Consider the following 22481-nt stretch of genomic DNA (forward strand, 5'->3'; position numbering starts at 1 on the left):
TGAAAAAGAAAAGAAAAAAAAAACATGACCATACATGGTAAATCTCGCTAATTAGCAATGAGTACTCTATTGATACTTGTTAAGATTTTTGTATATATATATATATATATATATATTCCTCTAATGCATAAAAGATGATCAAATTCACGATAACCGTTACATTGAATATAAAAATGATATTATTAATGTTTCTGTATATCTAATACATAAAAAAAATCAAATATACCATAACTATTAAAAAAAATATAAAAATAATTTTATGAGTATGAACTTACAAGTGCACAAACTTGTTATACAATATGGTATCGGCCGGTAAAACATTACTTAATACAAAACAAGTTGGTCAAATCCAAGTACAACATGAACACTGTAATGGGAAAATGATCCACGTATAATCCATAAGGAATAGAGATGCATCCATTAGCAAACGAAGTTTAATTATTTAGACTCTGTTGAATAGTAATTTTACAACTTACTTTTATATTATTTACTTGTTTATTTCTTAAAAAGTTGATAAAAATAAAGCATAATAGATGCAACATGAAACAAATTGATTGAAACAAAAGTAAAACATTCAATGCGAAAAGCAAACAGTGATGCAAAAGTAAACTAATTCAACTGTGGGTTTTACAAATGCCCAGAAAAGATAAAAGTAATTAAACAAAAGGGTAACCATAATCACGATTACAATAAGAAATTGAAAAAGAATTACAAGTAAAAAAGAAAATAAAGGCATAGATTGGAGAACCATAAAGCCGGTGGAGAAAACCATGATAATTTTTATTTATTTATTTACCTTTTTGGTTTTGGATTGGCGTGAGAGGAGAAGAGGCACAAGAGACAAAAGTGGGGGTATATATAGCCGCCAGCCAAAATGCCCTAACATTAATATTTTAACACCTTTTTTTTTTTCTTTTGGTGAAGAAAAAATTGTTACTACTAATTTTTTTTACTAAAAGAATAAAGTTAAAGCACTTCTATTTTTACTAATGTTTTGACGATTATTATACAAAGTAATGCAATTAAGTAAAATGAAAGGGAGAAATTTGATCTGATAAATAATAAACAAAATAGAGAAACATTTAATTTAAATATAAAGCACATTGAAGTAAAACCATGTTTTATTTTGAATACTTTTTTGCATTCAACAGGAAAGAAAAACAACTCTCTTGCCTTACTTCATAAGAGAGAGGAAGCTGTGGATATTCTTAATTATGTTTTCAAATTGTTTGGCACTTTTCTTTTTTACTTCACCTTTAACTGTTAGATATATGGAAATTACCTGGATTATGATGATGTACCACATACCCTAAACGTTAATCATGAATCACTTTAAACATACTTTTACCATAAGAGTGAATTCAGTTTACTACAATCTGTGTGTCTCTTTGAAGATCGGTGGAAGCAACAGTCAGATCTATTGCTTTTGATGTGTGGTGTGGTTTATCACAACAGAGTATTTTTATTGACTTGTATTCGTGTCCAAAAATAATCTTTCGACAAACGCTAAAATGATGTATCTAAATATATTGAGCCCAATGATTGAATCCAAGTGTAATTCACGAGGAAATGTTTGAATGTAGAATTAAGCAGTTTTTCAACATGATAATTCGAGGAGGCAAAAACTCATGGCAGCAGGCAAAACTAAGACTCTTATCAGTTGTAAAAATGCACATCTCAATTCATGGAGTGCTTCAACCTTTTAATCTGCATACGTGAGAGGTGTGATTCGTGCACAACTTTTTGGACCATGTCTATTGTGCAACCAGTCAGATTGCTGATATGTAGCTTCCAGAATAATGCATTTCACGAGGATCTGCCGATCAAAATGCAAAATCTGTTAAGCGTGACAAGGCTGAATCTGCAGAAGCGGAGCTTGTTATGGCAAAAAACAGTGACAATCAATCCAGCAGAATGTATAGCTTCTGGGGACAAAGAAATGACCAAATCAGGGATGGAGCCTATTGTGAAACCAAAACAGTTGATTTGAGGAAATCCAAACGGTTTTTGGTCAAATTAATCTTCTCTTCTGCTTCTGCTGCTTTTTGCTGAACCCCACGGACAATATCCTCAGGAGCTTTCTCTATGAACTGCATAGAACACGTATTGTGAGCAGCTTATATGAAAATGCAGGCATAAATAAGAGTAGAAAGAGAACATGACACTCATTGGAGAAGAAACAGGTCATCAGCTGACACATCCAATCAAGAGCTGTGCTACTAGACTATCAACATCCATAGCAATTTTTAATGTGTTCAACTTCAACAGCTGGTTCTCAGGATACAGCTACAGGGCCAAATTAATGTGTGGCAAACTATTCCAAATGCTCTAGCACATACACTTTCCCAAATTTGACAATCTCCTAATTTGATTTGGAAAAGCTATTTCAAGGGATTTGAGCTTCTCCCTAAAGTCAATGTTATCAAGTTTTTTGGGTAAGTGACCCCTACAAAATTTTGACATGTAATAAACAAAATGCCATAACAAACATATTTGTGTAGCTAGTTAGAATTCTTCTCCATGAAACTCTTAACTACGTCTACAAACTGGTTTTATTTACAAGTTTACTACCCTGTTTTTATCCTCAGTTTAATTCATATGTTAACCAAGGTTTGCAAAGCTTAGGCACGGTGGTCAATCTCTTGTAAGTCTTACTTGTAACTGGCCCAATACCAAATGCATATTTATTCTCCTACAAACGTTTCATAACACTTGTGCTAAAATAATGCAGGATATATTATGCATCTACAACTGCGAGTAAATTAAGGTCATACTTTAGGGGACTTGAGACGAGCTTTAAGTCCCTCATACTCTGTTTGCATCTTAGATAGGCGCTTGGAAAGGCGTTGGACTTCAGCAGAAATATCAACCATATCAGTGAGGGGCAGATATGCCTCTAGTCCTTCACTTGCAACAAGGTGAACTGATTGTTTAGCATCCCCTGAAAGTATAAATGCATTTTGATGCCCAACATTTCATATATCAAAGAGAAGTCAATAGATAAACAAGAAGTACTATCGGTGAAATGAACAACCATAACATTTCTTCATCCTAGGACCAAAGGATATATAGTTCTAAGTAAACATACCTGGAGGAGAATCAGTGAAATGGATATTGTCTAAATCTAGCCTGGATAAGAGAGCCAAAACCTCCTTCTCTTCCTGCATCAAGATGACAAAACCTATCAACATACATTTGCAAACATGTGCTAAGAGTACAGATACGCAAGACATCGGCATCAAGCACTAAGCCTTTCCTTTGCCATCAAACTCTACAACAGCCAGAGGTAGTCTGTTTCCAAGTATACATTATGCAAATGGTTGAAGGATGCTCAATCAAGAACAAAGAATTTAAGATATTACATATATGGAATTATGAAGCAAGAATAATGAATAAAAAGATACCATTTTTTTTCCTAATAAGACGATCTGCAAAGAAATTAACTAAACTTACAGATATATACTGAATGACTTCTTCACTGGCAACAATAGAAGCAGATATACGCTTTGCTGGCTCAACAGAATACTCAGCTCTAGCATTCCGGATTGCTCGAGTCTAACACATAAATTAGCAGAGGTTAGTGATTCCCTTACCTTAGTACTTATGGCTAGAAGATTATGTGATAGTGCAATGCAGGGAGGTGTAGAGGGAAAAAGAACACATCTATTAACTCACCAGAGCTTGTAAATTTTCAAATCTTTTTACCAAAGTAGTGTTCCTGGGAAGAGAAATTTGTGGCCAAGAAGATATTATAAGAGCTTCTTTCCGATTGGGAAGTGCCTGTAAATAAATAAAAACGAAAAAAAATCCACAAATGAAAAATCTCAAATGAAAAATCTTAGTGAATGCCTAACACAGTACACTAAGAAAAAAAAAAGGGCATTTCTTTTTTGCGGCACTAATCATGTATGCTAAACTGTGGACACCAAAAGTTATCCACATGAGTGCATGTGTGCAATCATCTGTTCATGTGATGTAACCAGCACAAATCTTGTCTTCATGAAAATGCAATGTATGCGTTATCATAAGAATGTCGTCTAGGTTCATATGACCTACAATTGTTCATCAATGGAAAGTGTATTCCAAAGGATTTTATCCAAACTTAATATGAACATAAATGACCACATTCGAGAAAACAGAAAACTGAATCAGTTTGCATATTAACAAGAACGTAATGAAACACTCAAACCCCTACCTGCCACAGCTCCTCAGTTACAAATGGCATGAATGGATGTAATAGTTTCAGTATACTCTCAAACACATAAAGTAGAACAGCCTGTGCTACTAAAGCAACTGAATCATCTCCAGAGTGGTAAAGGCGAGCTTTACTCGCTTCAATATACCTATGAAAATAAGAAAAACATTAAACCCCAAGCATGGGGAATCTAAAAACTGGCCATGCTAAACACACAGAACATAACTATAGTTAACCCAAGTCAAAAATATTTTACATACTGTAGCCAAAATATACCAGAACACAGCAAGTATTTCATGTATGCGTCAGCATACACTGATACACTAAAAAGCAACTTACAATTAAATTCTTGTAATGGTACAAACAAATAATGCACACAATCCAACAAATGAGTTTACAACTTTAACCTAAGAAAAAAGTGAACTGTGTTCTATATACCTAAAACATGAACTAACTCATTTTGACATCTAAACTCAGGGATCATGCACTAGTTTCAGTGACCTGTAAATGACGTATAGTCTAGACCGTAATGGCATAAAACAATAGAATGTAGATCTGTTTGAAGAAAGCTGCTCACTCATAAATGCATTCAACATACCAGTCAGCAAAATCACCCCAAATGAAATCATACGTTTCTCTTCCAACTTCCCCAAAGAAAAACTTGTTATAACTCTCAGTGACTGCATCAATAAGCAAATGCAGTTTTGAGACCTGAAAAATGAAAAACAATATCCAAGTAACTTTTCCATGTTCCATTCAAAGAACGAATCATCACTTATGATGAATTTAGCTAACTTGGTTCAAGGGTAGAATAAAAAAAGTGGAAGCAAAGACTATGCATGGTATTATTTTCTTACCACCCAACATTCTGAAAGCGGAAGCCTTAAAAGAGACTCCTCCATGTCAAACTGGAAAAGAAATAAATTGTTTCAGTTTACAGATTAGGACAATGCCCATCTTCTTAGGAGCTGGACATTCTGATGATGCCAAAAGCATAAATAAGTTACATCCCATGCCATAATAATAGTTGCATATGCAAGCACAACTCAGAACAATACCGTTGATAGTACAACCAACGAACACGATGAATGCTCCACCTCAACCATATACACAGGTAATAAATACTAATATCAAAGTACTTGCTCCTTCTGATTTTCATAAGCAATAATATGATAGCAAATGCATAGAGTTCTCCCCATACAAGGTTAGAATGGTGATCTAACACTATCTCACTGATTTGAGAAAAGAGAAACAAACCTTATATGCCTGTATAGTCTGCCAACCAGAAACATTATCCCGATCAGGAAGATTCTGCAGCACAAATTTGCCAGCATTCCACAATTTGTTTGTGAAGGCTTTGTTTGCTGTTAGCCTCTCAGTAGATAAATTAAGGTCCTACAGAGGATTCAAGGGAAATTGGCTAATTTGATTGATCCTTGTATAAGCTATGAACCATCAACATGCAGAGGCAGTAAACATTCGACCACAACTTTTCATCATTGAATTATCAACATATTGCTTATAGATTAGAAGACAAACCTGACCAGCAGTTCCTAAAGCAAGAGTGAATCGCAAGGCATCAGTGCCAAACTCCTCGATAGTATCAAGGGGATCAATAACATTCCCAAGAGTTTTAGACATTTTACGCCCCTGACAAAGTTTACACATTAAGCAGATAATTTTTGTGCCTTGTGAGCAACAGAACTAACATGTGATCTTATTGAGAACAAAAGTAGAGATGTTTAAATTCTTTTTCTCCTAGTTTTCTGTTGTCAACCCTCCCGCCCTTTTTTCTTGGTTTCAGGTTGCATATACCAATCAGTCATATGAAGGTCGTTAAATCTATTATATGCTCATCAACACATGTCAATTATAAAACCCAATGTCACAACATCTGTAACATTTACTAAAAAGAAAGGTAAGAAAAAAAAGAAAGAAAGAAGGGGGGAGGTGTGTGTGTGTGTGGTGGGGGGNTGTGTGTGGGGGGGGGGCGGGGGGGGGTCGCAGGTTGTGATATCAAATGTACAGGTATCAGAAGACAATTTCTTTCTCTTTGGAAAAATTGGTGCATGAATTATGAAAATATGACAGCTGAATTTTTTTTTTATATCAATTCAATATCAAAAGTTTTTCCTTCCTATAGAAAAACTTCCATGGACAACTTGAGAAATATAGAACAAAATTTGAGCACCACAATGTATGCAGATGAAAGGGAACACAACAACAAAAAGTTTTGGACTTCAAAAAAGATTGCAAGCAAGATGAGTTCCCAAATAGTAGCCTAGTTCAGACATTCTACTTACTTCTGAGTCGCGGATAAGTCCATGAAGATATACATACGAAAATGGAACAGTTCCTGTGAATTCAATTCCCATCATAACCATTCTTGCAACCCAAAAGAACAATATATCATGCCTGTCCAAAGTAAAAAGTATCAATGCCACAATCAAAACATAGCAAAGTAGACTAATTGGAAATTCCTTAGACCTAGTATGCTATAAAGCCATATAATCAGTTATCCAATAATGTAAAAGAAGCATTCTCTTATACAAATGAATAGGGCACAGCATCTACACAATAGGAGTTAACCAGAGGGGTTCATACCCAGTTTCAAGCATTGTTGTTGGATAAAACCTTTTAAAATCCTCTGCTGACACATCTGGCCACCCAAGAGTACTGAAAGGCCATAGTGCACTGGAAAGAGATGTAAACAGTTGGAGTATAGTCAAAATAAATGGCATTTATCACACAAACCAAGATTGATGTGCGCATGACAAGTTTCATGTCCAGATTATGGGAAAACCCTTATTTAAGCCTTCAAAAGATAGGTGAGGTAAAATTTAAAACCTCGAGCTGAACAATATGGCTGAAAAAATTGAAACCTATCCAAATTTCTATCTCACTGCATTACTTAAAAAGCCCAGCAGATGAATTCATATGGAGTGGCACAGAACTAAGTGCTTTCAGACACTACACAAACTAATTTCAAAAAATTCAACTTAGTTACCATAATATTTTTACACCAAAGAATTAAGACATAAAAAAATATTTGGACTCAAAACCTTGGAGCTCTCATACAACTTTTAGAACTTTCCTACTAGGTACTAATACTTCAGGATTTAGGTGAAACTTCCACTTAAAGATTGAAGGGACAGGAACTCCGATTGCTACTAGAGAATTCAAGACTAATACATTTATGCAAGAAAGTTCAGTGAGAATATGAATATGATAGCTTCATATGGATGAAAATTTCAGAAAACTAGTTTTCTTTAACTTGATCTGAAACATATTTCATCCTTTTTTCAATTTGAGGAACTGCAAGCAGATCATTTAGCACAGTTTTTCACATCTAATCAAGAGTTCATTTCACGAAGAAAACAAATTGTAATGTACTCATTTGATTGATAGTTTGAAAATAATGAATGCATCATCTAAGTACAGTGTTTAATTAATGCTCAAGATTACGTTTGAAACACCATCTCAGGTTTAATGGAATTGTTTATTTGAAGGTCCTTTATAGACTTGAAAAGGTGATAACAGAAATAAACACAACTTATAAGAAAGTAAAACCAAAGTGAAAGCAAATATAGAATTGACAAAGACTGGTTTTTGGACTATGAATTCATAATCTCATGACCTCTAGTTTTTAATATAATATTCCAATTAGATTTTCTTAAGAACAAAAAAGTTTAAGAGGGAGAAAACTAAAATAAAAAACAGTTTTAAATCCTAAAGAGAGGATATCACAGTTATGGAGTAAAAAGAATTGAATAATAAACCTTGAGAACCAAGTGTCAAGAACATCTGGATCCTGATATATTTCTATTTCTTTGCCATATTTATCACAAGCCTTTATAAGTGCTTCCTCAGCACTCCTAGCAACTATATATTCCTCTTCACAGTCTTTTCCAACAATGTACCAAACAGGTATGCGGTGTCCCCACCACAGCTGTCTGCTTATGCACCAATCCTTTATATTTGATAGCCAATGATTATAAATCTGTTATCAAAATAAAAAAGATAAGCAAAGGAACATAGTACCCAACAGAAGTAACCTTAAAAGCAAAATAGAGATTAACAGGCATATGGGTTCCAGATGACAGTGGCACGTGCCGAGGGGTATAGAACAATAAAGAATGACTAAATGAGGCCATCCTCTCAGTGGGGGAGAGAGATGTCACTAGGTGGAGAATGACTAAATGGTATCATCTTCGGACATAGTTATGTGTCCAACCTAAGTATGTCAATCTTTTCCCAAATTTTTCCTCATGCTTAGAGGACCAAACCTCATACCCATGCCCACTTTGAGATGTTGATATAAGCATCAAACACAGGTACTTTAGGAAAAAATGAAAAGGTAGAGCAACATAGGTTTCAGGAAACTGATGATAGCTAAGTAGACTTGGAGTCAACATCAAGAATTATGCTTTCTATCATACCTTCTCAAATCTTTCAGGCATAATCGTCAGTTCTCCCTTTTCAACTGCACGAAGGGCCTTTTCAGCCAAGGGCTCCATTGTTACAAACCATTGCTTGCTAACTAATGGCTCTATTACCTAATAAAGGAAACAGGACACGAAAGGAAACAATATTAGAAAGAATTACCAATAGAGGAAGTACCAACACCTCAACTTCCAAAACAAAAAGGATATAATTGAAAGACAATATGCACACCTCTCCACCACGCTGGGATCTTGGTACTCGTAAAGTGTAAGGTTCCTTTTTCACAGCTAAGTCAGTCTCCTCAAGTTCGCACCACAATTTCTTCCGTGCCTCAAACCGATCAAGACCACTAAAAATTCAACAGCCACCACCATAGGTTAGGCCAAAGAGAAGGCACCTTTAATTTAGTATTTGTTCAGAAAGTCCTATACAAATGTTACCAGTACAGTCCGGCAACCTCATTTAGTGTTCCATCCTTGTTCATAACATTAAGAATTGGAAGACCAAGCTTTCTAGCTAGAAGATAATCATTATGATCATGGCCAGGGCTTATCTTCAGCACACCTGTCCCAAAGTCTTTATCAACAAACTGCCACCATTGACATAATCAACAAAGCAGAAGTGAGATCGTTAATCTGAAAATTTTTTGATTTAATGGATGCAGTTGAAACATTTGCCACTGCCACCAACCCCACAAAAAGAGCTAATCAAAGAAGGTAAAACTAAAAATAAATTGTTACCTAATAAATATATTGTACCTTTAATGTTTTACAAGGAAGTACAACCAGAAGGAGAGGGTATACCATCAATTTAAAAATTGGCTTAAATAGACTCCAAATTGCACCACACATTTGATGAACCAAATGAATATTTTTTTATTATGCTATGCCAATTAAGTTTCACATGTATGACTCCACTCTTTATTCTCAAATGTTTTTCTGTTGAATTATCATTTTTCATCTATAGTTTCTCAATTACTAGAATTAAAACTTTTTATTCTTTAATAGCTTGAATCTCATCAATGTTTAAGCTTTCTCTAAGACATACTTCACATCTATATGTTTCTTTTCAATAACGTAGTTCTTCTTTAGTTATAATTTCCTATTCATTTCATTTTAATTGAAAATGAAAAATCAAAAGCCTTACACCTTGCCTTGCTTACACTTTTGCCATACCAAAGCTTTGACAGACTATGTAATGAGAACAAATGACAGAGAGAGACTCAACAACGGGAAACAACCAAATGCATTTTCATGTATCTGGAAATCAGAATAGGCAGTGATGATGCGTGAAAGTACTTAAGCTTAAAGAAGACTTCAATCTAGGTTTGGAGCACCAGGTCATTAAATCATTGTCAATTAAGGTTCTATGAAGCAAGGTCCTAGAGGAATATAAATGGACCCCTACAGACAAATTACTAAGTTTACGGATACTTATGAAACTCTTTCAATGTTTTACATCCTCATTACTACTTCACATGATTAGGATAGATGTTTAGGTTATAAATAATGATGCAGATATATTCGAGGTTAAAATCATAAGATTAAGAGGGAATGCCTTGGGCTCCCTGCTTTATCAATCAACACTGACATACCTTCATTTAGCTGCACCACAACCCCTGCGACCCCCCCCCCCCCAAAAAACCAACTTAGAAAATTGCATTTAAATTCCCGTGTCATGTACATTCCCACCAATTTGATTCACAAAGATTAAGGGGAAATTATTACACTAATGCAACAATTGGAGAATGAAACAATATTGAGAAAAACAACAACAGGATTTTACCTTATCAGAGATAATGGGAACATGACGACCATATGTCATAGGAACAATTGCCATTTGACCAACATACTTGGAATATCGCTCATCCTGCAGAAGAAATGAAAAAATATGGCATCAATGTAATGTGTCACTCATAAAAGGACAGAGTTGTGAGTTATCACTTAACGTGCAAGTTTTGTTGGCTACCCTATAGCCTTATGGCACGTCAATTCAAACAAAATTTGAAGGTAGTCTGGGTTTGTTCCAAGAAAGACAGGATGAGTGGGTGAAAGGAATGGAAGAATACTTATGTAACCAATCACTGGGGCAAGAAAAAAAGACCACAATGTTTTTTATTTAAAAGAAAGAGCTTTTTCCATGTTGCAATCAAAGATTATTCAGTTGATTCATTTTCAGTTATGTTGCTCAAGTTAACCACTATGTTTTTCTTTTTTTTTTTCCAGATAATTTATGTAGGTCATTTAGTTAAATTAAACACTAAACATTAAAAGAAAGAGCTTTTTCTAAGTTAACCGACCATTGGTGGTTATCCAAGTTAACCACTATGTTTATCATTAAAAGAAAGAGCTTTTTCCAAGCTAACCAATCATTGGTGCTTTTATCCATGTGACATCCTATATAATGTCCAAGGGAAAACTGAAAAGTAATGAGTGCCTGAAGAATTTTCTTAAATCATACAAGCAGTGAAAAGCTTTTTCTATTTATTAAAACAACTGTAACTTTCTATTTATTCAATGAAGACCTATCATATTAATAATTTCTCATACAAGATCCTTTGTTCAGTCCATTAGATAGCAGGCTCTACTTCTTAACAGATACACCAAGTCATTGGATAAAGATAATTGTTAAGTACACTAAAAAATTTACTCAAAAAATAATGAAAATAAACTGGAAATATTAAATAAAAATTTTCTATAGGACTTATGACTATTGCAATGAAAATATATAATAATGGTCATGAACTTGTATTTCATAAGGAATATAATAATTCAACAGTATCTAGTTTAACAATCTTAAAGCAAGATAATTATCAAATTAGATCATTTCACATATAGGTGAGAAGGCATGTGTACAGAAAGTAAAATTTGAAGACCATGTCAATTACCAGAAGTAATTACCAAGCATCTGCCCATCCATCTCTTAACTATTACTTCAATAAAAATAAAGGTGCGATACCTGAGGATGCACAGCAATAGCTACATCACCAAACAAAGTTTCAGGCCGCGTCGTTGCTATTGTCAAGAAATCACTCCTATATAGAGAACATATATAAAGTATCAGTCATAATAAGTGGCAATTACAAACAGAGATGCATGTTGATCTAATTGAGGACATTTATGATTTATGTATATATGAATGAAGCATATGTAGACTTTATACCATACAATCTAAAATAAAAATCATACATGTTTAAGTACAATTAGATTCTCTACTTGCACATTTCAATAAGAATAAAAAATTTGGAGCTCGCCAGGTAACATCATATTCCCTGCCTTCTCTTAGTACTGTATCTTTTACTCTGGCAATTTTGAATCTAATTTTGCTGTCTTACTACATTTTCTCCTTTCAGTTACTCAAGTCGCTTCATGTTCCCGAAAAAGTAAAGCACACACATATCAAAGTACTTAATATAGCAAGTGACTATCTAGTAAATACCTTGAACCTCCAGCAACTCGATACTTAATATAATATAGGGCACCAGGCTCTTCAGAATATTCTACTTCCTAAGCAAAAAAACCAAAAGATAATGTTAAATGATAAAGAATGTAACTCAAATGCAGAACAATAAGCAGTATCCCCATGAAATGATGAAACATTCATACCAAGTCTGAAACAGCAGTCTGTAACTTGGGAGACCAGTTAACCATATAAGACCCTATAAGAAAAGATCAAATAGTTAAACACCAGCGGCAATTAATTAGGTTACTTAGACTAGAATTGTACAATAAACAATCATTTAAAATCAGAAAAATCTGAGCTGAGTTGTATAATTGAATAAGTAATAAAATTAACCAAAAAACAAAGACTCCTACCACCAAGCATCGGAGAATCAATTTAATTGTCATCATAAAAAATAACTGTTCCCAAAAGGGAGCTTCTAAATTCAAAACCCCCTTCCCTTCTGTCTTCTTACTAAGCTATTTCCAGAGCAGAAATTCTAAATGTGTTTTGAACAAAAATGGATGTACAGATATGTCTATCTACATCAATTCCATATCAGCCAAGTGTGACCAGTCAATGTCTCAATGACCAATACTTGGAATAGAGGTCAAACAGAAGATAGGTACTCCTAAAATAATGCATTCCAAGGGGAAAAGATATAGAAAATCATTCTTAAATGCTAATATTAGTCTTTCTTTGTTGTTTTCCATTTGATTTTATAATTTCTTTTAGCTTTTGGTGAGGGGAAAGATGCAATCAAAATATTCTTCTTTCTCCCTATTATATTGTTATGATCAAATGTTAAAATAAGGTGAAATAAACATACTAAAAGACTTTGTTCACATACTATTAATTTCAGTGAGCAAAGTTCAAAGTGTTAGTTTTCAATGGAATTTAGGCATATACCTTGATAGATTAAACCTTTTTCATGAAGTTTAACAAACGCCTCAACAACAGCTCCTGCAATAGGAAGGCAAGGTTCAGAATACATAACCTAACAAATAAACCTAGCCTACTACTATTTGAACAAATGTAAGCGCTTTATATTATTGTTGTTATTATTATTTTACAACAACAACAACTCCTACTACTACTCCTATATTCTCACCATAAATGTGATGCAAAGATTACAAATTATGTAACAAACAATAGTAAACAGGTTGAGGATTGTTAACTTTACACATAATTTTAAAAGACTTTGTAGACAGGCTACATTCCACTTCTACTAGATAGAAAACTGGTCTTACGACTTAGCTGCTCATCAAGGGTGAACCTTTCTCTAGTCCAATCACAAGAAGCCCCAAGTCTTTTAATCTGATTTGTAATGGTCCCACCATACCTGGAAATGCACAATCCAGTAATAACAAAAAAAGAGAAGAAATCAATAAAAGACAGAACAAAGTAGTACCTAAACCAATGCAACCTTAATGGTCAAATGTGAAAAATGAAACTGGCAAAAGCAAGAAAATTCCATCATTATCAGTGTTTGAAAAAAGAAGAACTAGATTTGATTCAAGAGGTATAAGTTGTGTACAACCCCCACACCCCCCTCCCCCCCCCCCCCCCCCCAAAAAAAAAAAAAACCAAAAAAAGAAAGAAAATAACAAAAATAACATGAAAGATATGCACAAAGTAACAGCATTCAACATCAGCAAAGAACAGCAGAGAGAACCAAGTATGGAAGTAACTTAAGGGAAACTATACTTCTCTTTCCACTCCCAAACTCGTTTTGCAAATTCATCTCTGCCCAGTTCTGCCCTTTTTATTCCTTCAGACGCCAACATTCTTTCCACAACCAACTGGGAAAAGAAAGGTAAAATAGCTTCAATAATTTTTTTAAATTCAACAGGATACAACTCATTTGCTACATGGAACATTATGTATATTGAGGGCAGTGAATGCAAAGAATGTAAATCCATATTAAAAATGAAAATAAAATTTTACAGAAAAGAAATTAAAAAAAAAAGGTCCTAATGATTGAATCATTCCCAGAAATACTACATAAGTAAAAATGGTCAAATAAAAGAGCTTAATCCTCACAAGAGTTGATAAAATATTCCAAAAATGTCTCTGTTTTTTTTTTTTTTTCTATTTTTGGAGATCACAAATGCAGAAAAGCATGATCATCTAGAGACTAACCTGAGTCGCAATACCAGCATGATCAGTCCCAGGAAGCCAAAGTGTTGGTCTTCCCCTCATGCGATGGTACCTAACCATGATATCCTAAAAAAGACCACCAAAGAAGACAAATACAGAAAATAAGCATGACAAAGCCAATAAAAAAAATACCAATAAAATATAAAATATTTGTAATGTCTAAAAAATACAGGTTAGAATCTGTTAGAATCAGAAGGATCCTTAGATCTTGATATCTCATCCTCCTCCAAAATTTCATCTCGTTGCATCCTAAAGTCACTACCCCCATCCAATTAAGGGGAACATGATTCTTTTCACTAAGAAAACCATGTTCTGAGGATAAGAAGTTACTTTGACCACCGTAGACTCAAATGCCACCATAAATTAAATCACAGTTATTGAACATGCTATATGAAACATCCTTCTGTGTGAGATGCAATGCTCACATGTAATTATCTGCACTATTAAAGTTTATAAAAGATTCAGAAAATCAAAAACATTGTATCAATATGCATCTTACATGTATGAAACCTCTAGTGAAACAAGTAACAAATGCTAATTAAGGTCCTTGTTGAAGCATCTTAAAATCATTTTCACAACCTCAAGAGTCACAAACATTGCATGTCCCATGTGCAGAGAGCCAGTAACATTAGGTGGTGGCATTGATATGACAAAAGGATCACTTCCCCGGTCAAATTTTGGCCTGAAATACCCTTGAGACTGCCACCTGAGATCCAAGAATTACATAAAAACATCATCTCAAATATATGTTAACAAGGTCTGCTACAAGTAATGCACATAACCATATCTAAATGAGGTCATTCCACCTTCCAAAGCATGTATGCAGCAGTTTCACAAGAAACCTTTTAAACAGTTAGGTCAAAACCATACAACAGTAGCTCAAAAATGCATCTACAGACACATATCCCTTCACAGTAAAATAAATAAATAATACAATCCTTAGGGCTTAGAAACATACATAGATGCAGGTGTTGCATAAATGAAAGGTTGAACATCAATATTTGGCCAAAAATCGAACTTGAAAAGTGATCCAATGTCTTCAATTATGTTAACCTTTATGACACACACAAAAAAAAAAAAAAACTATGGTCACAAGCAAATAAGGGTTTTTCCTTATCATGAGATAGATAAGCAACCAAAAGTAAGAAGTTAGACTAAGAGATAATATTGTTAAAATAGCTTCCTCCCTTGATTACTATGAGACACATCCCATAATAGCACCAAATGAACCTAAGTAAAGCTCATAAGTTCCATTCAATCACTTACGTTTTAACTTCATTAAGACGAACATATTTATTGCATCAAAGATATGGACTAATCAACATAAAACCTAAAAAATTCAATTTTAAAAACTAGAATCGATAATATAAAAGAGTCAAAATAAAAAACAAATTATATGATTCAAGAAAAAAATACCAATTGTATATCCGCTCCTCTGAAGTAAAATCAAAAGACTTTGCCAACTCTGGAGAAGTGAAAACGCCATTCTCTGATGCAACAACTGAAGAGGCAACAAGAAATTGAATACGTAAGCGACTCAAAAAATTACCCTCCACAACGAATATACTAAAGATTTTAGAAACATTCATCTCCTAATTTCATCCACCAAGGCCATTTGATTATTACTTTTGCTAGCTTTTTTCCTTGCTCAAAGTTACCATAAAGTAAAAGAAAATAGCAAAATGCATAATTATACCATATTACATGAAAAAATGAGCATATGCAACACACATTCAGACATAATTTTTCCCTATAAAAGTAAAACAATGCATTTCCTTGCACAAAAAATTTTAACTATTTTTCTCATATTATAGGTTTTCTGCCCTCTGAATTCATCCAAATTTTCACGAAACTTGCCTTTTCAAGTTCATTTTTCTACTATGAATTTTCTAAGGATACAAATAGAAACTAAGAAAAAAAAAACGAAAAACAATTGCAGAAAATGGTACACTATTCGAGTTCATTTTCTTACGCTGAATTTTATAAGGAAATAAATAGAAACTAACTGGAGAACAAAGACTATTTAATTTTAATTTTCCTCCACTTTCTCAGCAACGAAACGGAAAAGAGCGAGATAACAAAGTGAAGAAAAACTTTTTTTTTTTTTACCAGCAAAGCTCCGACGCTTTATCGAACTGAAACGAGACTGAGAGAGAGGAAAGCAAAAACGGCGATGTTTGGCAAAGAGAAGAGGGTTGAGGGTGTAAGCAGAGCGAGAAGATAAAAGAAAAGGAGGAGAGATAGCCATTTGGTGGAGACTCATTTTTCAAAGAAGAGCGAATTTTTTTTATAAAGAGCCTTTTAATATATTTTGGTGTCTCCTGGCGGGGTTTTAGTTTTCATTTGGTGCGTGTAGAAGCCTTCGACTGATATGCAAGGATAATAGAAAATTAGGGATGATGGAGAGAGACATCTGGATATAGAAAGCAAATACATGTAAAAAAAATTAAAAAAAAAGACATATTTTTTTAAAGAAAAAAATAGTAAAATTTTTTAAAACAAATATTTTAGTAAAATTGTTTTAATGTTGTGTATATTATTAATTATTAGAATTTTTTTTAATAAATAAAGTATTCTTTTCGTTTTAGAGTAGAACTTTTATGAAAGACTAAATAAGAAAAATTATTGGTTTCTTAAGGTTCAATTGTCTCCAAGTTGATCTCTCTCCTTTACGGACGAAACAACAAATATAACGAAAACATTACATAATTAAATGGTGTAGAATGTTGAATTTCATTTTAGTAAGACCTCTTATGGATGGTTGAATAAATATGGAGCTATAGTCCCTAAAATTTTTAAAATATTTTATATATTATATATTTAAAACATTAATTTATATTATGAGAATACAATAAGAAAAGTATTAATATAGTTTTTATATTGTTCAAAGATTAGTGGAAATGGGAAAGTTAAGAAATTATCACTTAATTAATAGATTAATTCTTTTTGTTTTGACTTTCTCAGTTTTTATAGTAATTACAAAATGAGCACTTTTCAATAGTAAAAATTATGAAAACAAGACTCCAAAATAAAATAAATGATGAGTTTTTTGTACATAATTTAATTATTTATATTGAGAAAAATCTTGTTAGCTTTTCAATAAAAAAACAATAATTGATAAATTTAAACTCAAGAAATATCATCAAGCACAACTTTCCTAAAGATTATTTTAAGTTTTTCTTTTCTTATTGGTAGGGGGATTATGCACTAACCAATGAGTCAAATGTTCGAGTTAATTGTTAGTTAAGTTCAATATATTAGTTTAAAAAAATTTTAATCGTTATTTTTCTTTGTCTTTTGCTCCCTCAACAAAAATTAACAAACTCCATCCCTACGTTTGATAAATCTTAAGTTTGTTATGAAATTTATTTGTTAATTTTGATAATGATTCAATTTTTTTTAATTTTTCAAATATGTTTATGTCAACATGATCATTAATTTAATTCGCTCTATGTAGTTTGTATCTTTAAATAGTCAATTTACATATAAATTACCTGTGAAATAAAATTTAAATAAAACTACGTGTTGATAATTTGAGTGGCACAACTTAGGCGAACAGCAAATGGTTATATTCTAAAATAGTAAAATAGAACTTGGTAAAAAAACAACGTTTGTAAAATAAATTAAAGAAAAATAATTGTTGCAGCTATAAAAGCTTCCCAATCATTGTATTGATTCATATTCTTTTGTTTGAGGGAGGGCGCTATGGCCCACTTCCGGGCACATTCTTATCTCGTGACAGGAGCATAATCTTTTTTCTTACTTTGGGTTATTAAATTTAAATTTGAATATTTTATAAATAAAATGATATATATTTATTATTGAATCATATGTTAAGATATTCAATTACTGGATTAATCAATTATGGTTTACTATAAGCAAGGGTTTTAAATTTAATTCGGTGGTATTATATAGTTTTTTTCAATAAATGTAAAAGGCCAAAACGAATGATAAGTTTTTTTTTTAAAAAAAAAAAGCAATGCATAATAATTTGTACACTTATTACCATTTATTACAGCCATAAAAATATTCATCAATATATGGTAAGGTTGACAAAAAAAAGAAAGCTGAAAATGGGAATTTGGATTCTTAAAAATTCTTAAAATATATATAAGTTCAATTCCTCTTTTTAATTTTTGAAAAAATATTTGATGTATTGACAGTATATCAAATAATAATTTTTATTTCTGATCTTTCATTGTTATTATTTACGTGTAAAAATCTACTATCAATAATTGTATCTCATAAATATAAGTAACGATTTAAATGTATCTGATCAATTACAAGAATCTTAATCTAAAAAATTATTACATTACGTTATTACATGTACCACTAATCAAAATATATACAACACGTTGTTAAACTATATCGTTTCAACATACATTTGTCTACAATTTTTATTAATACGAAAAATTTATGGTTATAAACGTGTGCAAATAAGGCCAGGGAATAGGTGATTAATAATTTCTTAAACAAAATTATAGGTCAGATAAATAATCAGTGAAGGTTAGGTAGGTCTAGTTGGCTCCAGCAAAGGTCATTAAAATGTTACCATACCAGTGTAAATTGCCTTGTTTATCTTACATCAGAAGAGTGCATAAATAGTTGAAGATCCTTTTTGTAAATGACAAAATAACAAATACTAGCACTTGGATGAGGCTACAGCCCAATTTCACACCCTGACGGAAGCCATAGGTATTCAAAGTAGCATCTAATTTCCATCATCTTCTTCAAAATAAGTACAAATAATCTTAGCAGCTGCCTGCATTAACACCGAAAAAACAAAAGCATTTCACCAATCCAAATTCAATGGCCTTCTCTGCAATCATCCCAAGTCATAAAACCTCTTCTCTCATCAAAATCTCCATTGAAGATCCTATGAAGCTTACCCCATTTTCGCAGATCAACCTTGTTCCCAGGAAAATTCAGGCTAGCCAGATTGCAAACGCATCTTTACCACAAGCGTTCGTATCCAAAGATGGGATGTCCAACTCTGACCCATTGCCTGCGTTTAACTTCGAAGAGTACATGGCGGACAAGGGACAACGAGTGAACAAAGCACTTATTAAGGCAGTCCCTTTGAAACATCCAATGCAAATTCATGAAGCAATGAGGTACTCCCTTCTAGCTGGTGGCAAGCGCGTCCGTCCTATTCTTTGTATTGCTGCATGTGAGTTAGTAGGAGGAGAAGAGACCCTGGCAATGCCAGTGGCTTGCGCGGTGGAGATGATACATACAATGTCACTGATCCATGATGATCTTCCTTGTATGGACAACGATGATCTTCGTCGGGGAAAGCCTACCAACCACAAGGTTTTCGGGGAAGAAACTGCTGTTCTCGCTAGTGATGCTCTTCTCTCCCTTGCCTTTGAACATTTAGCTTCAAAGACGACCGAGAATATTTCGCCTGACCGTGTGGTTCGAGCCATTGCTGAGCTAGGGTCGGCAGTTGGATCAGAAGGGCTAGTGGGAGGCCAAATAGTGGATCTTGCGAGTGAAGGAAAAGAGATAAGTTTGAATGAGTTAGAGTATATCCATTTGCATAAAACTGCCAAGCTTTTAGAGGCATCCGTTGTTTGTGGTGCTATAATTGGAGGAGGAAATGATGGTGATGTTGTAAGGGTTAAGAACTATGCTAGATCCATAGGGTTGTTGTTTCAGGTTGTGGATGATATTTTGGATGTGACCAAGTCCTCGGAGGAGCTTGGGAAGACGGCAGGGAAGGATTTGGTCAGTAATAAGGCCACTTATCCGAAGCTGATAGGCGTTGACAATGCCAAGAAGTTTGCAGGGGAGTTGATGACTCAAGCTGTTGAAGAGCTTGCCTATTTTGATCCCGCAAGAGCTGCTCCATTGTACCATTTAGCCAAATTTATTTGTGATCGAGACAACTAGTTAAGGATTAACTAGTTTCAACTTTTATTGGAGTAACTTTTAGGAGCATGCTGGATAAATTTTGCTTGTATTTGGTTTGCTTAGTTTCAAAATCAAAAGTCTGCATCCATATACAATCGGTGCATTAATCAAATAAGTATTTTATTAACAAGAAAAAAGAAGAGGAGGTTCATGTGTTACTTATTGGGTGAGGGCTGATCATGCATCAAATACAAATAAAACGCAACGGAAATAACTTTAAAATTAAATTTACGCCTCACTTTCCTAAGATCTTTTTCATGTTAAATTGAGTACAGAATTAAATTAAAAATAAAATATATATGATCATATCAAGTTTACCTAAATAACAAAGGTTGATGAATCTTTTGTTAAACCACCAAATCAGCCTTCAAAAAGCTCAACCATCTCAGCCCGATTGTTGTAAACCAAAGCTGTCTAAGGAATCCTTGTGCAACCTCTAATAGTGATCCACACTAATGAATTAGAAAATCCTTCATTAAGGATTGAGAGTGCTATGTCTTGACAATGTGCTAGCAACACAAAATTGTGGGGCTGAACACACAAAAGAAATCAAGTGAATGAAAAACACCCAAAGGCAAAAGGAATTTCTAATGTGTCGTTCTCTTAATTTTTCAGCCGTTCTATCTCATTTTGTTTGGAGGCTATAGCAAGGTATTTATACTTTGGATTAAGTTTAAACCTTAATTACAAAACTATTTTGTAATTGCCAATTAATCTAATAATTTGAATAAGCAATTTAATTAAGTCTTTAAGAAGCCCAATTAACTTAATTATTTAATTTAATCAATTAAGCCCAATAACTTAATTAAATAATTTAATTAATTAAGCCCAACAATTTAATTAAATAATTTTAATCAATTAGGCCCAATGACTTAATTAAACAAATTTAATCAATTAGGCTCAATGACTTAATTAAACAATTTAATTAATTACACTCAATGATTTAATTAAACAATTTAATTAAACAATTTTAATCAAGTGCTTGAGAAGCTCATAACTTCTAATTTGATTAAGTCCAACTTAATCACCTTTCCCATTTTATTTTCAACATTCATTTTAGGTGTGTGACCCATTGGGCTTCTAATATATTAGCAATGAACTCAACATACAATTCTTAAGTTAAACTTAGAATTAGATAAATTTAAACTATTTTAAATTTATCATTAATCAAGTTAACTACCTAGAGTTCACAGACCAAGATTGAGATCTAGCAATCCATCATAACCACCCAAATGTTAGAAGAGTCAAGATGGTTTGACTTAACCTTTCAGTGATAAGCCTTTCAATGTAATTCATTCCCTCATCATATATCTCGGAGATGATAAGTATAATACCATTTACTTTGATATGGTGACTAATAAAACTTATTGGATGCCAATTGAGGTTAATTATAATGTTTAGAAATAATGAAAGATGAAAAGAATAGTTTGGGATAAAATATTTCGCACACGAGGAAACAATAATAAAATAATGATATTTTTATCAGAGAAAAATTTATGAGATAAAAAGGGATTCGGAAGTCAATTGAGGCATAATAAGGTATTTTTGGTACCAAGGAGACAAAAGGAGACAAGAGGAAATTTTTAGAATAAAATAATATTTTATCAATAAAATAATATTAAAATATTAATATTTTATTTAGTATCAAATTTTTTCATGAAGAATGAGTATATGGTCAATCTAAGTGGGGGAGAAGAAGAATGAGAGAATTTTAGAGAAAAATGATGTTAATGGGGTCGCGTGTCTTTATTAAGTAAAGATAATACGGGCAAATAAATATTTTAAATGTTATGGGGACACCGCGTTGGAGTACAAACTTTATACTTTGTTTGTACATGTGTAGAAGAAGGTAATAGAAGGAAGTTGGAGTTAAATGAGTGTTAGGACTAAATTAAAATGGAAAGAAACAAAAAAGGACAAAACGATAATTTTACATGAAGTTTGGTCAAAGCTTCCAAAGGAAGCTTTGACTCTAATTTTTTTCAGCCCAAAACCGTTCTTATCTCCTCCAGCAAGATTTTTCCCTCTTCTCCTCCATGCTCCATGCCATTCTTGAAGCTTTCATGCCATTTTCTCTTTATCCACCATGAAATCAAGTTTTCTTCACTTTCCTTTCCATGTTTTCTTTTCCTTTCTTCTCCAAACTTCTTGAGCACTAAATTTACAACCTTTAACCTCAATTTCCAGCACATCTAAACCCTAGGAGGAGAAGAAAGAAAAAGAGAGAAAGAAAGAAAAAGCTTGGTTTTGGTGATTCAAGCAAGGAACGGTAAGAATTCTTGTTTTTGGCTTGAGTAGTCTTTGAAAATGAGTTAGTGACTTAGAG

General features: G+C 33.1%; 2 protein-coding genes across 8 annotated transcripts; one reads left to right on the plus strand and one right to left on the minus strand.

The window, feature by feature from the left end:
• Window positions 1495-16562, minus strand: LOC18601866 (valine--tRNA ligase, chloroplastic/mitochondrial 2). 7 transcript variants are annotated; one of them, XM_018120004.1, is made up of 28 exons: window positions 16349-16562; window positions 15656-15740; window positions 14819-14945; window positions 14222-14305; window positions 13787-13881; window positions 13330-13421; window positions 12989-13042; window positions 12244-12296; window positions 12077-12144; window positions 11597-11672; window positions 10424-10507; window positions 9079-9227; window positions 8870-8987; window positions 8635-8751; window positions 7975-8195; window positions 6800-6889; window positions 6499-6610; window positions 5735-5845; window positions 5453-5590; window positions 5053-5103; window positions 4773-4906; window positions 4196-4343; window positions 3676-3780; window positions 3454-3555; window positions 3089-3161; window positions 2775-2941; window positions 1945-2090; window positions 1495-1816 (listed from the first exon to the last, which is right to left on the minus strand). In XM_018120004.1, exons 1-27 carry the CDS (start codon window positions 16500-16502, stop codon window positions 1962-1964), a joined length of 2937 nt encoding a protein of 978 aa, XP_017975493.1. In that variant the 5' UTR covers window positions 16503-16562; the 3' UTR covers window positions 1495-1816; window positions 1945-1961. The 7 variants fall into 7 exon arrangements, with proteins under 7 accessions (XP_017975493.1, XP_017975492.1, XP_017975491.1 ...); XM_018120003.1 differs by having other exon boundaries at window positions 1495-1861; XM_018120002.1 differs by having other exon boundaries at window positions 1495-2090; window positions 16349-16561.
• Window positions 18896-20297, plus strand: LOC18601867 (geranylgeranyl pyrophosphate synthase, chloroplastic/chromoplastic). The gene has a single exon (XM_007032955.2). It carries the CDS (start codon window positions 19049-19051, stop codon window positions 20132-20134), a length of 1086 nt encoding a protein of 361 aa, XP_007033017.2. The 5' UTR covers window positions 18896-19048; the 3' UTR covers window positions 20135-20297.

This window comes from Theobroma cacao, chromosome 4, assembly GCF_000208745.1.
Source record: "Theobroma cacao cultivar B97-61/B2 chromosome 4, Criollo_cocoa_genome_V2, whole genome shotgun sequence".
Lineage (NCBI taxonomy): Eukaryota > Viridiplantae > Streptophyta > Magnoliopsida > Malvales > Malvaceae > Theobroma > Theobroma cacao.

Bases quoted from the DNA above. Each gene is read 5' to 3' on its own strand.
- LOC18601867 (XM_007032955.2), top strand. From the start codon at position 19,049: ATGGCCTTCTCTGCAATCATCCCAAGTCATAAAACCTCTTCTCTCATC.
- LOC18601866 (XM_018120004.1), bottom strand. From the start codon at position 16,502: ATGAGTCTCCACCAAATGGCTATCTCTCCTCCTTTTCTTTTATCTTCT. The intron at 8,196-8,634 runs GTATGATAGAAA...TTTTGATAACAG, and splicing joins TGCCTGAAAGATTTGAGAAG to ATTTATAATCATTGGCTATC. The intron at 2,091-2,774 runs GTATGACCTTAA...TGTTCTATGCAG, and splicing joins CTCGTCTCAAGTCCCCTAAA to TTCATAGAGAAAGCTCCTGA.